Below are 15,383 nucleotides of genomic sequence, written 5' to 3'. Positions count from 1 at the left end.
GGCTTTAGATGGTGTTGATCTTCCCATCCCTTCATCAGGGAGAACAAATGGGTGGTTTGGGAGCTGGCAGAGGCTCCAAGCAGCTGATGGGAGGGAAGAGCTCAACTGTGTGCCTGCAGCACGAGAGCCAACCCTGGCTTCCAGTCTTTAAAAGCTTTTAAGTGCCTAAATTCCATCGATCTCCAGGAGAACCAGGAGCCCAAGGACCACAGGAGCCCTCAGCTTCCTGCTCTCTAGATGTGGCCTTCAGTCCTACAGAGTGGTCCAAGATGCACATTTCTCAACAAAACTGGCCCAGAGAACTCAAACCACTTTCTGCTACTCCTCTTCTTTTTCCATTGAGAAGAAAAGGTGCCTCCAAGGTGCCTTATGGTCACAAATTCCTCTCCACCCTCTCTTACCCTGCAGCGATTTCCCACCCAGGGAATATCTTCACTGGAGTCAACAGCAATAACACCACAGGCCACTTTCCACCCCAATTTTCCCCTTCACAAGGGACTTTCCCCAGCAGTGCAGGGTCCTCCTTGCCTTCCCCAGGGTTTTCTGCACACCAGGACCTACCTCCTGCTCCAAAAACTGCCCCAACAAATGGACCCAGGGAACTTTTTGCTCCCCCTTGGCTTTTCCTTGCAGTCCATTATTTAATGCTCTCAGCCTTGGCTGTGAAGATATTTTTCCAAACGTGTATCATTTATTCATCATTATTTATAACTTACAATTACCATGGTAGTGTCTTTGTCGGGAAAGTAATTACCTATGCTTTTTAGTAAAATCAATAAAAAGTTTGAAGGTGTGAGCTCAGGCTGAGTGTTTAACTTGTGCTCTTTCTGGGGGCTCCAGTGGGTCCTGGGGAATGAGAGGAGGGGGATAAATCATCACCTGTAGCTGCTGAGCCACCTCTGGCCTTTGGGAGTGGTTGGGGAAAGATTGGGATGAGCCTGAAGAAGGATAATGGGGAAGGGAGAAGGTTGTTCCAAGGATGCTGAGTGTGCTCTGTCCTTGAGAGGGACTTAATGCACTATTTCACCAATCTGTCATTGGGGTTTTGCGAATTAAACCCTCGTTTTGTTGGCACAAGAGGGCACATGGATATCTCTCTTTCTCCAAGGCAGTAATGCCACCCAGGTGCCAGCATCCAGGACTTGGGTTTTCCACATTAGGGAGACCCCCCATGAGAGACCCGCCAGAGCCTGAGGGGAGGTGGGGACCCAGCAAGAAAACCCCAGACCCTTTTTCTGGCTACAAACAGGCAGCTTGCAGCTCACCAACATGCTCTCAGCAAGGCAACCCCAGTTCTACTGGTGGCCAGCACCATACCAGCCCCCACAGCAGCTCCCTACCATAGTAGAGTAGGACCAACAGCATCACTAAGACACAATTTTGGGGCTTCCCAATGGCCACAAGCCATCCTGGGAATGGGACTGGCCACATTCTGGCATATGGAGATGATTGTGGGTAGATGTAGCTTTGGGTTGACCTTAGGGATTGCAACCCAGAAGACAGTGCTGTCTTCCTCCAGCAGCCAGAAGGATGCTATCCCAGGCAAAAAATTCCCTGGAGCCTTTCATTTTCTTTCTCACCAAGAGGTGACAGCAGACTTTGAAGAGGCTCTTTGTCACCTCATGGGGCCAGAAAAGGGCCATAATCCTTTTTTTTTCCAGACTGGAGAAAAAAAATTTTAAAACCACCCCCAAAAAGGCATGTGAGGGATTTAATGAAAAGCTCAAGAGAGCCCCTGCACCAAAGGAGCCACAGAGGGTTGGGGTGGGAGCAGAAGTTTCCACTTACCTTCACTGGCCACCAGCCCAGCCTGGTGCAGATGCAGCCCAGCTGAGGAGCAGAATGTGGCATTACATCCCTAGTACTGTATTTTTCCTGGGGTGATTCCCCTGGTGTCATCAGCTCATCATGCTCAGGGTGGTGACAAGCCTGGGGACCGCTTGTCCCAAACCTTTTGTCCCCAGCAAGTGCATCCCAGGCTGGGAGGCCACAGTCCAAACCCCTGCAGAGTGGGAGGATTTATTGAAGAGGAAAGCAGATGGAATTAACCCTTGCTGTGGTGGGAAAGCAAAAAAAAATCACTGCAGATCTCCCCTGGATCATTCATCCATGTGTTCAAAAGCAAGAGAGATGGTGAGCTTATGGCTTCCCTCCCTGCCCATCCAACCTGTGGGTGGGCATCCCTCCTCCCTAATCCTGGGAGCATCTTGCCCTGTTCCCACCTGGCTCCAGCACGACCTTCTGGCCACCAAACCCATGGCCATGTGGTTCACATCTGTGTTCCCCTCCTCTCCAGGCTGGAGAACAAACGGCAGCTTTGGTTTGGGTTTCATCTCATTGAAAGTCAAAGCTGGAACCAGGGACTTTCCTCAAAGCCCTTCCTGGCTGTGAGCAGCTGTCTGCTTGTGTCTGGGGAGGTAAAGAATTCCCTTTTTGGAGGGGGGGAAAATGTGACCCGAGGGGCTGCCAGGAGCTGGGGAGGCTCAGATGGCTGTAGAGGTGGCAAAGCCTGGACAGAGCATCACCACAGTGTTCCCCAAAAGCACTTCTAGAACTTAGAGGGGTGAGGACACCTCTTACATTGGCAGGAACCAAGGCCAAATCCAGGATGGAGTGGACAAAATTGGGGAAGGAAGGCATCTCTTTTCTGTCACAGCTGCAGGAGCCACCCTGGGGACAAGCAGCAGCCTGGCTGGGCTGTTTCCAGCTGCCCTTTCTTTACCAACACTGCCAGAAAATCCATTTCATTCTTCCAGTGAGTCCCACAGAGAGTGTTTCTGGCACCCACACACCAAGGCAGAGCTCTCACAAGGACACAGGAAAGGCCATGACATTTGCAGCTCCCATCACTGTAGGGCCTGGGTTGGGCAGGATGCCAGGCAGTTGTCCCAGGAGAAGCTGGAAGCAGCAGGGCAGAGGAACTGGGAGCTTTTTAGAATCAGGAGGACATCAGCAGGAGAGGTTTGGTTGGCAAAAGTGGGTTTAGGAGGTGGAGAAGGCAGCTTCAGACACAGCAGTGTCACCTGTGTGCTCGCCGTTGAGGTTGCTCCATGTCCCCTGCGTGGCCATAACAAATCTTGGGTGTCCCCAATCCAGGCAGAGGTAGGATGTTGTCCCCTGCAGCTGGAGAAGGTCTGGTGACCCCATCCCAGCCAGAGATGCAATATCCTTAACAACCCCCTGGGGAAGACAGTGATAGGGGGAGAGCTGGAGAGAGGGGTTCAGAGACAGACAGACAGACACAGAGATGCATGGACAGATGGACAGACAGCAGAGGAGGGTGCACGGTGACAGATGGACGGGCGTGACTAATTGAGGGCTGGAGACTGAGCACACCCCAAAAGCGTTTCATGGAGAGGGAGGGGACCGGGGGAAGGGACGGGGGGGGGGGGGGAGGCGGGGGTGTGGGTCTGGGCTTTGTGTGCCGACGGAGGAGGGTGCTGGCTCGGCCGCTCGCCGTGATGCTCCAGGGGCGGAGGAGGAGGAGGGACTTACAGCCCTTTTCTGGCTGCCGCCGAAGCGGCGGGCGGCAGAGGGAGAGCAGCCGGGCCGCGCACCACCTCTGGGGGTGGGGGTCACCGACCCTGCTGCCCCCGCACCATGGCCGGGCTCCTGCCGTTGCTGCTGCTCCTGCTCCCGGCGGTGAGTGCGGGGTTGCAACATCATCATCCCTTGGGGGGAGAGGGAGGAAAAAGAGGAGGGTTCCCGGGGGAGCGGAGGTACCAAGAGCGGATGGGATGGAGGCTCCCCGGGGGTCCCGGGATGGAAAATCGCGGAGAAACCGCAAAGAGAGAGGTTGGAGGGTCCCCGCGGTACCAGAGGGTCCCACGTGTAGAAGGATGGAGCGTCCCGAGGGTCCGGGGTAGGGGTCCCCCCCGGGAGGCTGCTGGAGGGGCGGGGGGACCCGGGGGTACCAGGTAGAGCTCTTGGGGTGTGGAGGGAGGAGATCAGGGGGATGGGTGGTGATGGGGAAACCCACAGGGATGGCTTGTGCAGCCCCCTCTGATCCTGCTTCCTCCAGCTCTGTCACCTCTGGAAGAAAGGACGACAGAGCCATCAGCACGGGGGGAGGGGGGAAAGCTCATGTCCTTCCATCCCACATCCCCAAAAGCTCCTTTAGACTTCCCAGCTCCAAACCCTCTGCCCAAACTGAAGGGCGAGACCCTTTTCCATCCCTGACATAAGTCCCCGGGACGGGCAGAGCCTCGGGAGTTGCCGGAGATAAAACTTCAGAGCCCTGGGGGAGGGCAGGAGAAAGAGAAACGCGGAGAGCAGGGTGGGTTAAGGGGGACAGACCCACCTACCTGGGGCAGCAGCAGGGGTTTGGGGTTTTTGGTGGGGGAGGGTTTGATAGGGGTCCCCGAGGTTTCGTTATGCAGCAGGAGACCTGTCGGGCAGGATATTAAAGGCGGTGTTGAAGGGTTTCGTGCAGTGATTGTCGAGAGCGGTGGCTGTGGCTCCATGCCGGGGGGGATGTCTCCTTCATGCAGACACCTGGGGGACCAGTCACGGGCCAAGCTCCCTGGGGATGGGTGGGTGGCAGGAAAGGCAAGAGCTGTCTCAACTATCTGGAATCAAGTGATTTTACCCCTGCGAATTACCCTCCTAGGGCAGCCCCCACCTGCCGCAATGGAGCGGGACTTCAGTGTCCCCCAAACACTCACAGCTACCACCCCACCACCCCTCCGGGTCACGGTTGAGCCCACCCGCGGCACTGGCAGCCTTAGGGCTGGATCCTCTCCTCCAAGATTACACCTGCTGAGCCAGGGGAGGCCCCAGCAGGTCCAGATGTGCACCCACAGCTGTGGCCACAGCCCCGGGACCACCCCAAGCCCACTGCTCTTTACCTGCACTGCTTGACCAGCAGCTCTGCGTGGGGGTGAGGAGGAAGGCAGAGCTCCCCCCATTCTGCCGTGCTGAGTGTTGGCTGAACCCACAGAGCTCAGACGTCCATGCTGCCCAAAGTTTGGGGAGCTTTGGGAGCCAGAGGTCTGGCTTTTCCCAGCCAGGGTGCTGGTCCAAAAGAGGCCCTTCCGTGGGGTGGGTCCCATCCAGACTTACCGCTGGGCCCCTCTGCAGCTGGAGCATCCCCTCCCTTCCCTATGCAAAGCTATTTTCTTACACCGGCGGTCCCGAAGCTGGTGGTGCCGAATTCCTCTTCCCATAGCTCCCAGTCTCCTGAACTGTCGGCATCTGCTTGGACACAAAACCCACTGAGCTGACTCGTAAAGTAATTAAAAGCTTACAGAGGTGCTGCTTGCATCCTCTGTCCGTGCCCTTTCCCCCCATCCTCTTCTCCCCTCCTTGGTCCGGCTGTCAAAATGCTTTATGGTGTTAATACCTGCGGCTTTGTCAACAGGAGTTGTGTTAATCACATGCACATTTTGGTGGGCTAGTGCAGACCATGTGCCCCTGCTTATAAGTGCGTTAATCTTTACAGAAGGGTGTGGGGGGGAGGGGGTTCAGTGCTGGGGATACAGAAGTGAAGGGGAAACACAGGCAGAGCAGCACCTGGGGCTGGAAGCTGCTTTTTCTGCGGTATTTAGGAGCACGGAGTGGGGGAGACCTGGCAGCAGGGAGACATCAGCCACTCCTGGCAGCCCTACTGGGAGGGGACCTGTGGCCTGAGGGTGTCCTTAGGGTGAGCTGCTGGGGGGTCTTGGTGTCAGACGGAGGAATGAGCAGGTCGCATCCCCATGGACGGTCGGAGCTGCTGGCAGCTGCCTGCAGCGTGGGAGAGCTGTGCTGGTCCCAGCTGCGCTGCTCCGGCCTCCCCCCAGCACTATTTATAGCCAGGAACGCTCGGTTCCGCCCCCCACCCCCCCATCCCCTCTGCTGCTACAACCACCGTGGGGAGGTGGGCAAACCCCTTCCCCAGCTGGGGAGACAAGTCTGGGCTGTAAGGGATGGAGCAGTGGGATGAGCTTCAGCCACCTTGGCTGCAAAACTCCACAAGCCGGACTTGTGTCCCCCTCCCTCAACCCCAAACCCATCTCCCACCTGGGATTTAGGGGTGCTGGGAAGCCCCTTTCTCCCCCGTTCCCCCCATTTCCCAGCTGTGATTTCGGGGTGCTGGGAAGCCCCTTGTCCAACACACCAAACCCTCCTGCCTGCCCAGTCCCGGAGCTGGTTGGCAGCCGGGGATGGAAGGGGGAGAACCAGCAGCAGGGAGGAGAGCACATGCTTTCCAGCGCAGGGTAATTGGAGCACTTTGTCATTCAGATGCCTATAATTGGCGCTCCATTGTCTCAGGCCGGCCGGATGCTGCCGGATTGATGCACAGCGAGTTCATAATGCTGCATTGTGCGAGGAAATGCGGCCAAGTGGCTGACGAGGCATCCAGATGCAAAGGGAAGGGAGAGGAGAAGCTCCTCCAAGCTTTGAGCCGAGTTTCTTCCCCCATAAATCAAAGCTTAGTTGGATGGCAAAGGGATGGGTTCAGCTCTGGAGCTCACCTGCCTGAGAGCAGAGGGAGCAAAAGGAGCCCTGGGAAAGCTCGGGTCATCCTGAGCATTTTGGCAGCCCTGCATCCTGGCAATGAGGCATCCAGCACCCCATATTCCCAGGCAAGAGGGGTTTTGGGGAGCAAAAGTCCTGTAAATGCACTCCCCAAAGCTGCAAAGTGCATGTGCAGGGAGGCTTCGACCCTCCTGCTCTTGACATCTTTATGGCTTCCAGATGTGATGACAGGTTTTATAAGCAGATACACTTACCTCCATTAGACAGGAACGTTGCTGAAGCTCTGGGTGCTCCCTTCAAAGTCTTCATCTCCACCGGGGCTGGGGGGGGATATCTGGTTTCCAATCTGCTCCTCCAAACCCTGCAGCAGGGTCTCCTTGCCACCAGCACTGCCCTGCCTTAAGAGCTGAAGCTTTCAGGATGGCAAAACATCCTTAGGGGAGGTGGTGGAGGTAAGAAACAAGAACAAACAATGCTTTAACCCTGCGGAAAAGCTCCCATTCCTCCCCAAAATAATCTCCAGCCTGAACCCTGGGGGTATGAGCTCTCCTGACCTCCCTGCAGCTGTAGGACTCATCAGGGTCTTTTCCTGAGGAGGGAGTTTTGCTCAACCCAAAGCTCTGTGTTTGAGGTGAGCCTCCTTTAGCCCTGACATGGTATGTCCACCCCAGAGCAGGGCCCTACCTGCCTGCAACACATCTCCACCTCCTTTCTAGGGCTGGTTCCCTGACAAGGGTCACATCTCAGCTTGTTTTCTCCCCCAGGGACCCACCTGGAGCTCCAAGGACAAGTGCTTCACCAAGATGTACACCACCAGCGGGGAGTGCTGCAAAGCTTGCAACCTGGGAGAGGGGGTGGTGCAGCCTTGTGGGGTCAACCAGACTGTCTGTGAGCCCTGCCTGGACAGTGAGTACACACCATGCTTTGGAGAGCATCACAAAGGGGATGGAAAAGGGGAATTTTGAGGACTGTGGGAATTTACAAGCACTTGGGTCCCCCCATGTGCATGCTCTTTATCACCTTGGGCATGATTTGTGTTGTTTGCTTCCATGACAGCCCTTACACAGGTCATCCCCACCCTAAATCAGCTCTCCCAGGCCACTCGTCTCCACACTGCCTTTATCCCAGCATCTGCCCCCAAAATCCCAGCCATGGCTGCAGCAGCTCTCCTGGGTTTGGGACCCATTGCTGCTAGGCACCTTTGCAGATCCCTTCTTCCAGCAATTTTTCTTCTCCTGATGGCTCCCAGCCAACATTTGCCTCCAAAAAATTCCCCTTCCCATGCCGACTTGGGGGTCAGGCTCCAACCCAGCCACCAGGATGTCTCCCCATCAGTCAACTATATAAATATATATATTTAAACCTTATAAAGACAGCAAAATAAAAGCAAATTTAAAAGGGGAGAAGCAAATCACATCAATCCCCAAGAGAGGGAAAGGGTTTTCTCCTGGCCAGCTCATGTGCTTGTGACCTGCTTAACTGCTTGCAGATGAAGCAGCCCAACCATTAATGTTTTAAACAATGCCACGAGAGGCATAAGCAAAGCTGCCCTTCAAATTTACTGCTGCAAAAGCCTTTGAAGGCCTCAGGATAAGAATTTGTAGGAAAAGCTGTGCCAGCCAAGCCCAGATCTCTCTGGGGATAGGATTGGAGAGGGGGAAGGGATGGAGTGGCTAGGGGAGGGGGAGAAAAACAGGCAAAAATTGTGGTGGGGGAGAAGCAGCATGGGCAGACCATCACTAGCACAGAGCAGGGGAGGGAGCAGTGTCAGGGCACTGCTAAAAATACCTCTGCTTTCCTGCAAAATCAATGAACAGCTCTTCCCCTCCTAGTGCCTGGCTGCAGGGGCTGCTGCTGAGGCTGAGCTCCCCTCAACCTTTGCCTCCCCCCTGGTTGATGCAGGGTAACACCACCAGGCTCAGTCTCATCTTGCTGCAAGGTGCCAGAGCATCCACTGTGCCATCCATCCCCACCTGGGAAGCTGGGCAAGGTGTTGGGCTCCAGCTCTGGGTGTGCAGGGCTGGAAATCCAGAATTTTGCATTTCCAGGATTCTAGAATCCTAGTTGGAAAGGAACTCCAAGGTCATCAAGTCTAACCATCAACCCAGCACTACCAGCCAACCACACCATGTCCTCAAGGGATGCTCAGAGGAGGCTGTTTCCCCTTACCTGCACTTCCAGACTGGCAGACAGCTTCTCTCCCTAATTTCTTCCTGTGATTCTGTGAAGGATAAAGGGAATTTTCACCCTCCCAGGAGGATGTGAAGGTTTTGGAAGACCAGGACCTGGACGAAGCTCTAAAATTCCAGAGCACTAGCTGAGGTTCTGCTGCTCCAGTTTGCATCCCAGCCCCACCTTGCCCCAGGACAGACATTTGCCTTTTTTCTTTTTTCTCTCTTTGCAGCAGGTTTAGCATCAGGCAGCAGCTCTGGTGGTTCAGGGAGCTGAGCTGGAAAGCACCAGGACAAAAGGGTCTGGGGCTCCTTCCTCCAGCATCACCCCCAGACTGAGAGCCAAGCCCCAGGGCAGCACTTTAGTGCCTTGCTTGGCTTTGCTGCTACTGGGACTGGTCCTCCCCCTCACCATGCCTCAGTTTCCCCAACCCCCCACCCAGTCCATCACCTGCCCCCAGTCCATCAGCTCACAGCCCTCTCACCCCTTGCTTGGGAGGCTCTTACTACTCTTACTTACTTTCTACTTTACACCCCAGAGCAGGAGCAGGCAACCACCCCAAGAGACAAGAGCAAGGGGACAACTCACTACCCCAAAAAGAGGAGCAGCAAACAAAGCCCCAAGGAGAACAAAACCCCCTCCAGCCCCTCCTGCTTTACAGCCCAGCTGTAGCCTTTCATTCACCCATGAATGGCTCCATGGATAATAATCTCCAGAAGCTCTTCAGCAGGGAGCTGCTGGGTGGGGAGTCACCCAGGGGTGCAGGTGCTGCAAAGGGGAAAATGCTTCCCCCAGGCTCCTCTCTGAGCCCAGAGTGGGATTTTTGGGGTGGTAAGAGAAGGAGACCTGCAAACCGCATCACCAGGGTATGGAGAAAGGATCTTCTTGGACCTGGTCTCACTCTGAATCCTGGTCCTAGCAGAGCTCCCTGCCTAGGGAGAGTGAGGCAGCTGGAAGGAATTCAGGCACAGCCCTGGGCTGCCCAGATCCCCACCTCTGCCCTAGGCTCCTTCAGAGCTCTCACCTTGGGCAACTTCCCAACTCCCCAGGCAAATACTTTTGCAAAAATTCACTCCAAGCCAAGCACCAACCCTGCTGCAAAGCCCAACGGAGACAGCTCCTTTGTTAGCCCAAATGGCCACTTGCTTTGTTGTTGGGTTTTTGGGTTTTTTTTTGGTTGGTTGGTTCATTGTATTTTTGTTTTGGTTTTTTGTTTGGTTTTTTTTTTTTAATTTATGATAATTTTCCTTCTCCCCTCCCCTTGCCAGCCACCCCTGATTGCTGTCTCATGATTTATTTATTCCCCTTGCCAGCCCCCAGTGCTGCAGGCAGGCAGGGAGGGAGGCAGGGGAAGGGATTGCTTGAAATCTCAGCTGTAATTGCTCAGCTCGGATACCTTGCTGCCACTGAAAATGTGCCCACTCAGCCATATGCCTTTCCTGGCCACTTCCCTGCTCTAATGGCACCCATCAATAATTCACAATAATGCAAAGGATAAGCCCAGGTTAATGGGAAGCTGTGCATGCTGACCTGGGGCTGGAGAATGGGTTCATCCTGGGGGTCCTGAAGCACCCAGGGAGGGCACAGGGGTGGCCCCAAGGGAGGAGGAGCAGAGAGAGTGGAACTCCACAGCTGTCACTGCCCAGGGTCCACTGTGACTGAGCTGGGGTGGAGGGGAAGCAGCAGGGATAGCATCTCCATCCCTCTAACCCTGCCCATCACCGTGAGCTCAGGGCTCTTCCTTCCCCTCTGGCTTAAAATAAACCCAAAAACCAGCTTGTTCATGGCTCAGTCTCACCTTGGCCACCCCTGGAGCCCTCTGAGAGTGGGATTTGCCATCTCCTCAGGGCTAGGCAGGTTGTTAAAGATCAGCCCGTGGCTGGATTGCCTTCCTGAGGAGCAGGGCAAGCAGAGGAGCTGCTCTCCATCTCCCCAACACCTTCTCCATCACGGGGGTGGACTTCTCCCTGGCATTCAGGGTGAGGGCAGATGGGGCATTGTGGCATCTCTGGGGGCATCGATGGGAAGCATCAATGCAGGGACAGCAGCTGTGCCCTCCAGGATAGGAGTTGAGCCATCTTCCTAAGCCCAAAATATCTTCAAACACCTTTTGGGAGCAGGGAGAGGGAGTGGAGTGGCTGGAGGAGGACTGATCTCCCCCACCAGTGTCAGTCCTGCAGCATGAAACCTGAGAGCAAGAAGTTGCAGGGTCAGAGGACAGTCAGCGATCAGTGTTGTTACCTCCTGGTCACATCACACCCTTGCCTGGGGGACACGTAGCAGTGGAGGGGGACACTGGGTGGCAGTGCCCTGTGGGGCCACCCCTTGCCCTGGTGGGGATGTTTAGGAGAAAGGGTTTGGGATGCTGGGGAGAAGTGAGGGCTCTGGGATGCCCATGGGGACAATGTGGAGGTCAAAAATGGAGCTGGGAAAAGGGGAGCTGGCTTGGGGATACAAGGCCCCAGCACTGGGATGGGCAGGTTGAGGGCAGCATCCAGCAGGATCTCTTAGGTTGGATACCCATGGAGCTGGTTGCTGCAGCAAGGCTGGAGCCGGTCATGGGAAGAGGAGCCTGGGGGATGCTGGACGCACACACACACCTCTCTCTCTGGCCTGGATGAGGGGAAAAATGGGGAGAGGGGAGGTGGTCCCAGTCAGCAGAGCTGCACAGGCCCATCTCTATGGTCTGGTATCATTTGGTGATGGGATGAAGCCAGCACCAGGGAGAAGTGATTGGCTTCTTGTGGTGAAAATGATGAAGCTAATTCTTCCTCCTTCTCCCTTCTTCTTCCTTTTCCTCTTCTTTTGCTTAAGGTTCCTTTCTCCTCGTCCTTCTTTCTCCACCTCCTCCATTCTTTTTCCTCCTCTCTTTCTTCTTCCTTCTTTTCCCTCCTCCTTCTCCTTCCTCTTCCCCTTCTTCTTCTTCCTCCTTTTTTCTCTTCCTCTTCTCCTCCTTTTTCTTCTTATTCTTACTCTTATTCTTACCCTTACCCTTATCCTTATCCTTACCCTCTGCCCTTAGAACCACAGAACCATTTCCTTGTTCCTCTTTCTTCTCACTCTCATTCTCCATCCCTTCAGCAGCCACAGGGGATGCCATCCTGGCCCCATAACCTTTTTTTTGCCCCCTGCCAGGTGTCACCTACTCAGACACAGTGAGTGCCACGGAGCCCTGCAAACCCTGCACCCAGTGCCTGGGGCTGCAGAGTATGTCTGCTCCCTGCGTTGAGTCGGACGACGCCGTCTGCCGCTGCGCCTACGGTTACTACCAGGAGGAACCCAGCGGGAGCTGCAAGGAGTGCCAGGTGTGCCAGGTGGGCTTTGGGCTCATGTTCCCCTGCCAGGACTCACAGGACACAGTTTGTGAGGAGTGCCCCGAGGGCACCTTCTCCAGCGAAGCCAACTTTGTGGATCCCTGCCTGCCCTGCACCACCTGCGAGGAGAATGAGGTGCTGGTGAAGGAGTGCACAGCTGTCTCGGATGCTGAGTGCAGAGGTAAAACAAAAACCCTTTGCCCTGGGAGAGATGGGGCTCCTGCCTCTGTTTCCCTTTCTACCACTGCAATGGGGAGGCAGGGGTGTTGTGACACCACCTTGAAGCTTCCTACCTCGACAACTCTCGGCTTGAGCCCTTGGGTCCTGTGCAAATGTCCACCCCCAGGCTCTGCCCAGCCCTTTCCTGGGGCTTCCTTAGCCCAGCTCCCAGCAGACACCACCATGGGTGTAGGCACTCTGCCAGGTGCCTTTTAGTGTCAGGAAATCCAAAACAAAACCATGAGGTTCACCATCCTCCATGCCATGCTTGCCACCCCCCAAACTTCTACTAGGAGGGATCTTGGCAGCTGATGGGATTCTGATGGGAATTAACCACACGGGATTCTGGTGGGAATTAACCACCCTCAAGAGCCAGGGGACAGTTGGTCCAGGAGGGCTGGGTGCCCAGGGGAAGGGGGAAAACATCATTCCCCAGCAGCATCCATCACCCTGCCAGCCCTCACACCTTGGCAAGGAGCTCTGCTCCAAGGATGGCCAGGATGAGATCTTTGTCCAGGTTGGTCACCCTTGAGTTACAGCATGGGGACAGCCAGCACAGTCCCTGCAAAGGGTGGAGTCTATGGAGCCAGAAGGCAAGGAGTACAGGGACAGCTTTGTTAACCAACATCCACCACAAGTGCCACCAAAGCACTGTCCCAAAGGCCAGTGGTCTGGTCCTGGGTGGGTGGGGGGACACAAAGTGCCAGCTCCTCCGCTGTCCCCACCAGGCTGGCAGATGTGGCACAGCCCCTAGAGAGGAGCCGGGGGGGTTGGGAGGGAGCCACCACCCAAAGGAGAATGTTTTACCAGGGCAAGAGCAGACTTATCCCACACACCTGGGTGTGGTGGGAATGGGGTGACTCCCAAACTGGGCTGAGCTGGTGGGGTCCAAGCAAGGGGTTGGAAGGGCAAATCCAGACTCTGGGTTGGATTGTATGGGTCCTGGTGAAGCTGAGACATGGGTGAGAGGCAGCTGGACTGTGTCCCCAGGCTTTGGTACCAGAGATGGAGGCTCAGGGCTCCATTTGCAGCTTGTGTGGCAGTGGAAGAGCTGCAGGACTTGAGCAAACCCTGTGCTGGGCAAGAAGATTTTACAAACCCATGGCCATGTTCAACCACCACGGGGCAGGGGATGGCTTCAGCTTGTCCCCGGGAGGACAGTACTGTGGGGGGCCAGGGGACAAGGCAATGACAAACCTGGGGACAAGGTAGAGCTGACACTTCCATGATCCCTACAGCTTCTGGAAGAAGATCCCTGCAGTGATCATTGTCCCTTCACCAACTCACCTGCCTGTTCCAAAGCATGGCTGTTGGCATGGCCAATGATTCTCATTTCTTCTCCCCCTTTCCTGCCTGGCAGACCTCCACCCTCGCTGGACCACATACACCCCATCTCTGGTGGGTTCTGACAGCCCCGAGCCCATCACCAGGGACCCCTTCAACACCGAGGTGATGCCCAGCACCCTGGCTGACACCATCACCACCATCATGGGCAGCTCCCAGCCTGTCATCAGCCGTGGCACAGCTGACAACCTCATCCCTGTCTACTGCTCCATCCTGGCAGCCGTGGTGGTGGGGTTGGTGGCCTACATTGCCTTCAAAAGGTGTGTGGGGCAGGGGGGACATCAAGGCAGCCCTATGGGGAGGGGTATGAGGTCCCACAGCAGGAGCTGTCACCAGATAGACTGTGTTTGTGGGGGGGGGGGAGGCTGAAGGAATGCTTGAGAAGTCAGGGGCTGAAGGGTGAAAGAGGGAGATGGCAGTGGGGTGGGGAGTCCCTGCTTCTCCTGGCAGGCTGTCGGGGCTGATCAGGCTCACCAGCTCATCCCTGGGATCACACCTGGTCCTGGGCAGGTTAGGGCTGGTTCAACATATCCCTGTGCATGCCCGGGGTGTGGGGAGGACCCACAGGACCTCTGTGACCTCCAGATCTTGCAGCAGATCCATGGAGGAGGGGAGCCCTGCAAAGCTCAGCACCCCCTTGGAGATGGGAATTTCAACCCAGCCAAGAGGCCACCTGGAGATGATGCTGAGGCTGCAGAAGGAACACTTCTTCCTTGGAAAAGTGGTCCTCAAGAAAGTGGGAAAAGGCAACAAGGACTGCTGGAAGCCCTGGGGGATACCACCCCTCTGGTGTCACCTCCCTGGGCTCCTCTCCCTGCAGGTGGAACAACTGCAAACAGAACAAGCAAGGGGCCAACAACCGCCCGGTCAACCAAACACCTTCACCAGAGGGGGAGAAGCTGCACAGTGACAGTGGCATCTCAGTGGACAGCCAGAGCCTGCACGACCAGCAGCCACCCAACCAGAGCACCCAAGGACCAGGTAGGGCTGGGCAGGTGCTGCAGGGTGGGTGCAAAAAGCACCTTTGGATGGGTTTAAGGTTACTTTGTCCTTCCCAGCACCTAAAGGAGATGGGAACCTCTACACCAACCTGCCACCTAGCAAGCAGGAGGAGGTGGAGAAGCTGCTGAACAGCTCGGCTGAGGAGACGTGGAGACAGCTGGCAGGGGAGCTGGGCTACAAAGAGGATCTCATAGACTCCTTCACACGGGAGGAATCACCTGCCCGGGCTCTGCTGGCTGACTGGTCCTCCAAGGACACGGCCACCCTGGAGGTCCTTCTGACTGCCCTGCGCAAGATCCAACGTGGGGACATCGCTGAGAGTTTGGACAGCGAATCCACCGCCACCTCCCCCGTCTGAAGGGTGGCCCGGGGTAGCCCCGCGGGGTCCCCTTCCCCCCTCCTAGCTTCTCCTCCCCTCCCCAGTGCCCTGGAGGGATGGGTGGGAAGGAAGCGGGGGCTCCCTGGGCCCGCCCGGTTCATGGGATTGGATGCACTCAGCTCCTGGGTCCGGTATTGCCCCCTCCCCCTGAGCAGGATGGGTGGGGGGCTCATTCCTCACAGTGCCCAAAGCCTGTCTGCTGCTAGAGCATCCTCTGCAGCCCTGGGAGGACAGAGAGACACAGGGATCAGCACCACCCTCATCTCTCTCCTTTCCATCTTCTTTTCCTTCCTCCTTGGGCTCCAGTTCTCCTTCCCACCCTTCCTCCTTGAGCCACCCTGCCACTACCTCCTGCTCCCCTCCAGCACCCTCAAACCCAAATGCTTCACCCTCCAACCCAACTGCTTTGCCCTAAACCCCAACTGCTTCACCCTAAATCCCAGCTTTTCCCCCTCCCAAAACTGCAGGCTAAGGGCAGGGCTAGAATGGGCTTG

At 56.1% G+C, this 15,383-nt stretch overlaps 1 protein-coding gene across 1 annotated transcript; it reads left to right on the top strand.

The window, feature by feature from the left end:
- The first annotated feature begins 3,585 nt into the window (after window positions 1-3,585).
- NGFR (nerve growth factor receptor) lies at window positions 3,586-14,868 on the top strand. The gene is made up of 6 exons (XM_030466029.1): window positions 3,586-3,642; window positions 7,224-7,365; window positions 11,767-12,126; window positions 13,525-13,768; window positions 14,329-14,489; window positions 14,567-14,868. Exons 1-6 carry the CDS (start codon window positions 3,601-3,603, stop codon window positions 14,866-14,868), a joined length of 1,251 nt encoding a protein of 416 aa, XP_030321889.1. The 5' UTR covers window positions 3,586-3,600.
- The last annotated feature ends 515 nt before the right edge of the window (window positions 14,869-15,383 follow it).

This window comes from Calypte anna, chromosome 27 (assembly GCF_003957555.1).
Source record: "Calypte anna isolate BGI_N300 chromosome 27, bCalAnn1_v1.p, whole genome shotgun sequence".
Classification (NCBI taxonomy): Eukaryota; Metazoa; Chordata; class Aves; order Apodiformes; family Trochilidae; genus Calypte; species Calypte anna.
This window is presented reverse-complemented; position numbering and strand designations above follow the sequence as displayed.